At 44.8% G+C, this 9,210-nt stretch overlaps 1 protein-coding gene across 1 annotated transcript; it reads right to left on the reverse strand.

The window, feature by feature from the left end:
• Window positions 1-606: 606 nt before the first annotated feature.
• CTLA4 (cytotoxic T-lymphocyte associated protein 4) lies at window positions 607-7,674 on the reverse strand. Its single transcript, XM_039495832.1, has 5 exons — window positions 7,490-7,674; window positions 4,773-4,922; window positions 3,114-3,464; window positions 2,508-2,617; window positions 607-1,490 (listed from the first exon to the last, which is right to left on the reverse strand). Exons 2-5 carry the CDS (start codon window positions 4,828-4,830, stop codon window positions 1,395-1,397), a joined length of 615 nt encoding a protein of 204 aa, XP_039351766.1. The 5' UTR covers window positions 4,831-4,922; window positions 7,490-7,674; the 3' UTR covers window positions 607-1,394.
• Between the last annotated feature and the right edge of the window lie 1,536 nt (window positions 7,675-9,210).

The raw sequence follows: 9,210 nt of genomic DNA on the forward strand, positions 1-9,210 counted from the left end.
TTCTCTTTCCCACACTGGTGATTATTCATGTGATTATGTTTAGAGCATGTGATGTGAGGGTGACCATCTTAGCCAAAGGGATCAGAGTGGAGAACTTTGCCCTAAAAAATATCCCAAGATTGAGAGAGAGCTTTTTTCAGAGATGGAAAAAGGAAATATGTTCTGGAACTGGGACCAGCCTTTTGTATTGAGATCTACAAAACATGCCATTAAAATCCTTACAATCACCTGCTGCACGTAATTTATTGAAAATTGCCTGTGACTTTAAGTAATGCCATGGTAACATTAGTTAGGCAAATGGACCATTGGACAGATTTTAATGGTGAGCACTGAATACTTGAAGGAGGAAATCTGAAAAGAGACATGTTCACGAGCATGCGGGCAATGCCCATGTGTGGGCACCAGAGTGTAAAAACACAGAGTTAGAAGGTAATGGGTTCCTTTGGCATTACTGCTTTCTAACATGTAGCCACTTCCTGTTTCTTCTGAGAATCATGAATGAAAAATTAACTTGACTTCAGGAAAAGCCTTAAGGTTTTTATTGAACTGTACATAACTAATAAACAAACTTATACACTTTCTTCATTTTCATGGAAAATAGTCTCTTTAAATGCAGCGCCAGACTTTCTGCCGTTTGGATTGATGCTAATTTAGCATTTCGTAAAAAGCAAGACTCCAACAGAGCTGGAGCATTCTCACAGCAATAGGCTAATAAGGCTACTACTGTGAGACCTTTTCTTTCTAGTAGTTCCACCCAGTGCTAGCTCAAATGCCATCCGTGTTAACTCCTGCACAGCATTGCTGTGACAATGGCAGAAAAGTTGCTGAGATCAGCCCTTCACAGCAGCAGTGTCATCGCCAGCCTCAGCTGGTGCTTCCATGGGAATGCTAAGCGCTAACACAAGAAATGGCACCCAATGCACAGCGCTACATGGAAACACATCAACACTCCTTTATATATGAATGTATCTCAGTTTCACAAATGCCTATGTTTAACTTTGCGATGACACACAAGCCTCTGCCTTAATAGTGTTTGATTTCAATTGGTCAACACATATGCTGAAGTTTGACAGCAAGACATTTGACTGCAACAGTAATAGCTCTTAATGCTACATATAGGCTACATGATGGTACAATATAACTCTCAGAATCAATGACCAAAAGGTAGCCATATTTGTGTGACAGGAGTATCCTTGAAATATTAATGCATAACCTTCTCATTAATCTATTCTATTCCAAACTGTAGACATGCTGGAGAAATCACAGGGTATGTTCTTTTCTCCCCCTCCACCTTTTATATTAGGAAATTTGATTTTATTTGTTTAAATTAGAAAGCCAAATAAGTAGAATCTCCATCACAGCTGGAAAATTGCCCTGTGCTGTTTTCTTGTGCTTCAGCGAATGACAATGTGATACGGCTTAACTTTCTTCTCTTCCTCTGAAGTCATTTTCACATAGAGCCCAGTAGTGAGATACTTCCTCTTCCGAATCTATAAAACACGTGAAGAAAATAAGATAAATCCAATGTCAGACTTGACAACAAAGACAGATTGTTAATCAGTGACTGTCGTGTTCTGAAGAACAGTGATAAGCAAAATTTGTTGGCTTGTCCACATTGTTGGGGTGCAGCGGGAGGGGAATCTGTTCTAGTCACCGTCCCTTAACTCTGTCTCTCTGGTAGGATGAGATGATTATGCACTTGTCAGTGGAAGGAAGAGCAGCCATCATAGAGGAGCTTTAGGAAACAGTAGCCAAACCCTTCCTGAATTAGCACTAAAGAGGTGTTCAAGCTACAACATTCAGTTCTGTACCAAAATTGTAGGTGTTCAGATCTAGGCATTTGATGTGGCTCAAAAAGCCAGGAACTAGTTGAAAAGGATGGATTTGGATCTGAGTGCCCAGTAGTTCGGGGTGTTTGGATCTGAGGTTTGGGTTCCGGTCCATTTCTAACTGACAGTACACACCCCTTTCACCAGCTGAGAGACAGGGAAGGCCGGGGCTCTGTCCCTCCATTGCCTTCAGTTTGTGTGGCCATTTACACCTGGGGAAAGTAGGTGTAACATACTGCCAGGTCAAAGTTCTCTATTCTCATCCCTGGTCACTTTTTACATTCACTTTGCACAGAGGTGAATGAGGACACAGTGGCTGAGTCAGTGATGTGGAATGGATACATATGAAGACTGATATTGTCTTAGATCCCAGTAATGGTTGGTGCCTTCTGCTCAGGATTCCAGTGCAGTCAGGTTAGTGCAGAAACTAACCTGAACCATGGGTCAGATTCACCCATATGATCTGGCTGCTTTCTGCCATTCTAACAGCACAAAGCAGCCATAAACTGGCTTAAAAGCGAGGTCTGTGGCTGCTTTTCAGCACTGGAACAACAAAAAGGAACCAGAGCATTTCAGTGAGTTTGTCCCTACCTTTTTTTCCCTATGATCATGTCTTTCATTCTGCCATATTTATGCAATAAAGTGTAAATTGTCTGATGCTGTAGCTATGGCACTTACCGCTTTGCTCAGGACACAGGCTGAGATGAAGATACTGTAAATAAACAATCCTGAAGCAGCTGCTCCCAATATCCAGAGATACAGGTCAGTGTCTGGGCAGGGCTCTGGATCTGAAATACATCAGGTTAAATGTGACATTGGTAAGGAAGCTGTCACAATTCATTAACCTTTTTGGGCACTGCACCTCTCTGTAACAGAATTCACCAAAATGTTAACAGGGCCAAATCTTCCAATCCAGACCCTCTCAAAAATCCCATTGACCTTAATGGGAGTTTGACCTGGGGAATGACTGCATGATTGGCCCTCTCTAGTTATGTCCTTATATGCATACACACACACACACACACACACACACACACACACACACACACACACAAAAAATAGGGGGCATTGCTCTTACAGCCTAAATATGCACTGATCATTGAATGCATCACATCTGCCTTAGCGCTACAGGTGGTTGTTAAAGAGATAAGAGCAAATAATGGTTCTCAAAGTTGGAAACTGATTTTAACTCTGACCCTTGTTTAGACTCTATTAAGAGAAAATAGCAGCTCACTAAACCATATCTCAGAGAACAGTGTAGTATAGTCAGGGTGCTTTGCTCACCAGTGACAAAGAGCTGTGTTCCCTTGCCGGTGTTCATAAAATATGGTGGTGGGTACAGTCGCTCCATCTTGCAGATGTATAGACCAGTATCATTAGCGTTCAGCCCCATGAGAGTGAGGGTCACATTGTTTTGGCTGGGGCTGACATGACACACAATGTTCTTTTCCACAATGAACATCTGGTACTCAGTTGTGTAGGTTGAAGCACAGATCTCGGTGTACTCCTTGCCTCTCTGTTTAAGCAGGGTCACTCGGATTTCCTCTGCATTCCCAATGTGCTTATATTCACACACCAGATTGGCAACTCCTTGCCTGTTGGCCAACACCGCTGCTGGCTGGGTCACTTTGAGAGCTGTGATCAAAGGCAGAGCATGCTGATCAATTAACACATTAAAGAAATGTGCTTCAATAATATGTAAGCTCTTACTTAAAACCTATAAAAGCAAGGAAAGAGATTCCACCCTGGATATCCTTCATCCCTGGACACACACTGTGTGGGTCCTTTTGGAAGAGAGATGAGATTTCCTTTCACTCCCAGTTCGTAGACTTTTTTTCAACACCTGCATTAATGTACTAAAAATCCTGAAGAAGGAATTCTGCAGTTTCTGAACACCCATTGTGATAGATGACTTGGAGCTCTCCGCTGTTTCAGTCTTTAAATAGATATGATATGGACCCACATAATGGACCATGTATACTGCAGGTTTCCTTCTTTAAATAAAGCATTTTTAATATATCAGAAGGCACGAAAGGGACTTCAAATACTAAAACTTTATGCATTATATGTTAAATTGATTGGGGATTGTGGAAATTTAAACCAAATTGTCTAAAAAGTAGAAATAAACTCCTAGGCTGATACATTTTGACCAGGAACACACTGGCTCATTAGGGTTAACAACAGAGCTGGTCAGAATCCTATTTTGCAAACATTTTCCAATTTGTTTTATCTGGGGCAGGGGAGGAAGAAGAGTTGCCCACATGTCTTTTCTTTGAACCCTTTTAATCAACTCTAATTGCCGCTGGAGTTACATTGAACAAATGCTGATAAAACACAGCAAACATTTGAAATAAAAATCACAAGTTAAAAAAAAATCTGCTACACACATCTATAGCTTTACAGGTTGCAATGTACCACTGCTATTCATAGTTCTGTCGTTTTCACTTTCTATATGGCAGTCAATGGATTTTGCGTGAGTAAGAACTGCAGAGACTGACCTGTTACCATGAGCTGGATTCAAGTCTGGATTATTCCCTGCCAGGGGAGGGTTTATTTTGTCTGTGGCTGGCAGTGCAAGAGAGGGGAAAACCAGAAGCTCTTTGTCCACTCAACTTCTATCTCTACAGTAGCAATTTCATGCAGAGGATCTGATTTTTAAAAAAAACCAACTCTTTATATATTCCTGATCTCAACAGGAGTCTTTCCTAGCACCTCTGGTAACTCTACTGCTCTGGAATCTTTGCCTGTTTCCCCAGAAAAGTTGCAGTGCGTTGCATTGGACTTGTCCACCTAGAATCCCTAGACTTTCCCAGCCTGTGCTCTTCAGAGACCCAGCCTCAGATATGTCCTCTCCTTGCTACACTGAATAACTGTCCTGCAAAGGGGTGAAACTGAGAAAATGTAAACACCCCCAGACACCTTCGGTCTCCTTGATCTACCCACCTTTGGTGATGCCAGTGGCTGTGCTGAGGAAGCCAATGGTGATCAATAGCGTGAGCATTCCAGCGAAGAGACAGACGTTAGAAAGTTGAAGCTGCCTGTTGCCTTCTAACGCCAAGTCCAGATGGAATTAAATCAGATTTATAATCAGAACTGCAGGGAAAAGGGCAAGACCTTTCAGGATACTGAACCTCGAAATGTTTGAACCCACACAGATTCAGTGTGTGTATATATAGCTTTGATCCCAAATACATACACTCTGTACCCGAAAGTGCATGAGACTTTGTTTTGGTTTTACAAGAAGGGAAGTAGTGGGTTTGATTAATACGTGCAGAGTTTAACCTCAAACAGCTATGAACAAAACAACGATTCAGCAAATGGAAAATGTATTCAATCTGAAATCTGTCATGCGTTATACTTTAAGAATTGGGGGAGGAAAGATAATGAAAGACCAGTTCAGCCCCTTTGGCAATGCAGTGTTGAAGTATGCAAAGTTCCTGAAATCACCAGGTATTTCCTTTTAAGAAAAAATACCTTTTAAGGACATACCTTTTCAAAGTATCTACATGTTTAAGGTTGTGTAAGCATTGAAAATCAACTTCTGTTTTTATGTGAGAGTCTGTCAAGTCCATGGAAAAGTCATTGTGGATCATTGGCAAACGAGGTTTTAAAGTACTGTAAATATGTATCTACATAATAGGCCATTACTTTTTCTTCACCCTATTAAGCTCTTATATAATAAGCCTAAAGGTATATGAATGGACCACCACAGATTCAAAATGCCCATGAATTGGTCTATGAACTAGAAAAAAATGATGAAAAATACTGTAATTTTTTATTAAGATGATAGACTACAGCAACTCCAAAGAAGTGCTAACAGTTGGGTAAATATTTTATTTTAAAATAATATGAATATCTATATTGGCATAGTTACACAATGGACATTTACTACTGTGTAATTTAGGTGTGATGCCCATCTAGCAATAATGATGGCATGAAGAGAGTCATAATTTGCTCTTACCCATGAGCACGCAGTAAATAAAAATAGTGTATAGTAACTCAAAGATGTGTGAAAATAACTGGTTGGGCCTATATCACACTGTTGGTTGGACAAATTAAAATCAATTTGCAAATAAATTCTCTCATACCATCAAGTACCATAGTATAAATGAGCTTTTAGAGGTGAATTACTGGCCTGTTCTTGACCCCGACTTATCCAGAGTAAAGATAGAGTTAGGAACAGCATCCGTACCTTGGATTTCGCATGCAGTTAAGTGAATGATGCCTTTTAGTCCTCGTCAACCATAATTAAATCTGCTGGTGGCTGATGGGGACTGCATATTGAGAATGCAATTAACTGATACGCTTTTGGGGGAAATGCATTACAAAACTCAACGCTCATTGCCCCAGGCACCTGTTGTCACTTGGTACCTTGCTACAGTTAAGATGGGAGATACCATGGTACAGCTGTTGCTCTGGGAAATATTCTGTTAATGATGCCAGCTCTGCTACCATACTGTTTCTTTTCTGAGGGTGCCTTTTTGGAAGAAGAACACACACTTGTCTCTGTTCTCCGCTCAGAAGCCTTATGTGGGAACGACTGTGGTTCCATCTAAGGAAGGCTAGATGTGGGTCCCTGTGGAGACAGCTCCTCTCTTCATTGGCAGGAACTGATTGAGAGTAGCACAAAACTGTCCTCTCCAGCGGTGGCCTGCTTTTGCCAGCCTGGGAAAGAAGGGCCCAACATGACCTTCAATCCTGAGTCAGAGGACTCTGGTGCTAAACTGATGGACCAGTTGATTTGAGCTGATAAGCCCCCTACAGACCTGTCTACACTGTAATAACACATCTACAGCTGGCCTACATCAGCTGACTCGGGCTTACAGGGCTCGAGTGGAGCCTGGGCTCTGGGATCCTTCCCGGTCGCGTAGTCACAGAACTTGGGCTCCAACCCAAGCCCAAACGTCTACACTGCAGTTTTATAGCCCCACAGTCCAAGCCCCAGTAAGCTAAACCCAGGCCAGCTGTAGGTGTTTTATCACAGTGTAGACTTACCCCTAAGGGTCTAGGGCTGGTCCATCCACCCCCTTTGTACCACAGAAACTCCTTACACCACGTCCCCTGATCCAGGCTGTGCTAATCCATCAGCCCCCTGTACCTAGCACCACAGTTTCCTCCAATATTATCTCTTTACTGCCACATGTTTTTATGACCACCTGTAAACGTCCGCTGTTGGGGTACACCCCTTTCTGGGGCGGCTGGGAGCCAGGCTGCCTCACTACATGAGTCGGGTGAGCTGGCGAATTAGCCTGGTGAGGCAGGAAACAGTCAGGAGCTCAGGCCCACAGGCAGGGGCTGAGCAAACAGTTTAGTATTCAAGCCCCGGCCCTAGGTCAGGGCGGGGCAGCAAACAACAATTCGGGGCTCAGACCCTCAGGCAGGGGCTGAGCAAAGCAGTTCAGTAGTTTAAGAAGCCCAGGCTCCTGGGCCTGAGCGTGGGGGCGAGGGGGAGACTGCCACCCGTGAGTGGGGTGGCAGGGGGGACGCAGGCCCGCCCACTCCTCTGCGTCCCAGCCCGGGGCCCTAACAGCGGCAGGCAGCCTGCTGCTGTGTCAGTGGGGATACAGGCCACAACACACTGACATTGGCTCTGGGTGTGCTGCAGCCAGACTAGGGTCGGCTGCCCCTGGGCTACTTCCGACTTCCCCCTCTACCGGTACCTGTGTCTCAGCGGCATCGTCCACAGCGTCCCACACCCTGGGCTCCTCGGGATACTGAGCGAGGGGTAAACTGGGCAGCTCCTCAGGGTCCCTTTGTACCGGTCGGCTTAGGGGCTCTTCCAGCGCCTGGTCGGCGTCCAGGCTCCGCGGGTATGGCCAGTCCTCGGGTCGGTCGCAGGCGGCGGGAGTCTCCCCAGCGGGAGCTAGGGCACCACCGTCTGGCCTCTCTGGCGGCCAGGCCGCTTCTGAGCCCTGGGGCTTGGCTTTTATACTTCCTGTCTTGCGCCTTGACCTCTGGGGGGCGGGCACAGGCTCCTGCGGCTCCGCCCACTTTGGCGTCCATAAGGGCTCGTCCCTCTCTGGGGCAGCTGGGAGCCAGGCCGCCTCACTACACCACCTTTTGTTTTCACCCCACTTCACCATACCACCTGCACCATCACCTAGTTTTTGTCTTTCCTCTCCCCTCGCCCATGCCTGTCCTCACCCCACCACTCCTTCCCATCCCCATCCTCCAGCTTCTGCTCTCCTCATGCCCCCACTGTCTCTCTGACCAATCCCACCCTCTGAACTCCCCCACACTTGCCCTTGGCAATCTCTCCTCTCCCTCATCACCTCAGTTCCACCCACACACACACACACACAGCCGATAAAAGGGGGAAGAGGAAATAAAACTAAGAAATGGCTTCTGTACATTTAATGGGACCGTACAGCTTGGCAGAATAGCCACATGATCGTATTACTGTAGCGCATATTCTTCCTCCACCCATGTCCCTATTCATATATTCTCTCACTTACTGGCCCTGATTCTCAGTTGCTTTGTTCCTGTACTGGAATGGGGCTGGGGGTGGAAGAGGTAGCGAAGGTAGGTGGTGTTAAGTCCCTTTGTGTTTGCATTGCATTCCGATGCAGGGAGGAATCTGCCTCACCTCTGGTTTCAATTAGAGCAGCTGTAGGCCTGTTCTAAGTTAAACTCCGTTTCCTACAGGCCTCTGTGCACAATGCACTCCAGCCCTCTCCCCTCCCTCACCTCAGAAATCTCCCTTCCCTGTCCCTGGACCACCTTTGCCACTGCCGATGCAGTGGGACTCAGAGAGGGGTCCAGGTGCTAACTTGGCTTGTGATGTCTTTGAGTTTCAGAATTCCTTCACTGGTGGTATTCCCAGAGGATGTTGTGTCTAAAATTAAAATGTAAACTCTTTGGGGCGGGTGGCTAGGTTTTATTTGTTATAGAGCCCAGCATATAAATAACACTATTCTTTCCTTTGTCCTCAGGGGCCACACAACTCTCCAAATAACAGGCGAGCCTTTCTACTCCACATGTGCTACTCTAAGTACCATCATCATGTTCTTCACTGGGTGGCTTCCAGAGCTAAATGCCTTCACAGCTTGAGCTAAAGAATCAAACTATGAGCTTTTACAGACTCACTCTCTCTGTAGACCAAGCACAGAGAGAGACGCACAACTCAGACTGAACAATGTGCACCACTACTATAACTAGGCGTATTCGGATGAGGGAGGTAGCTAGGTTTCTCAATTAATTGAAAAGATCTGTGTCATTCTGGGTTGATGTCTGACACTTGAAGTTATTTGACCTGCTTTTCTTTTGTTTAATAATTAGCAAGGACAAATTATCAGCTTCCATTCAGTCAAAATTCCCATTACAAATGATTATTATTATTCCACAATTAATTTTTAAAAACATTTTACTCCACCCTAATGCT

This window comes from Mauremys reevesii, linkage group 11 (genome assembly GCF_016161935.1).
Source record: "Mauremys reevesii isolate NIE-2019 linkage group 11, ASM1616193v1, whole genome shotgun sequence".
Classification (NCBI taxonomy): Eukaryota; Metazoa; Chordata; order Testudines; family Geoemydidae; genus Mauremys; species Mauremys reevesii.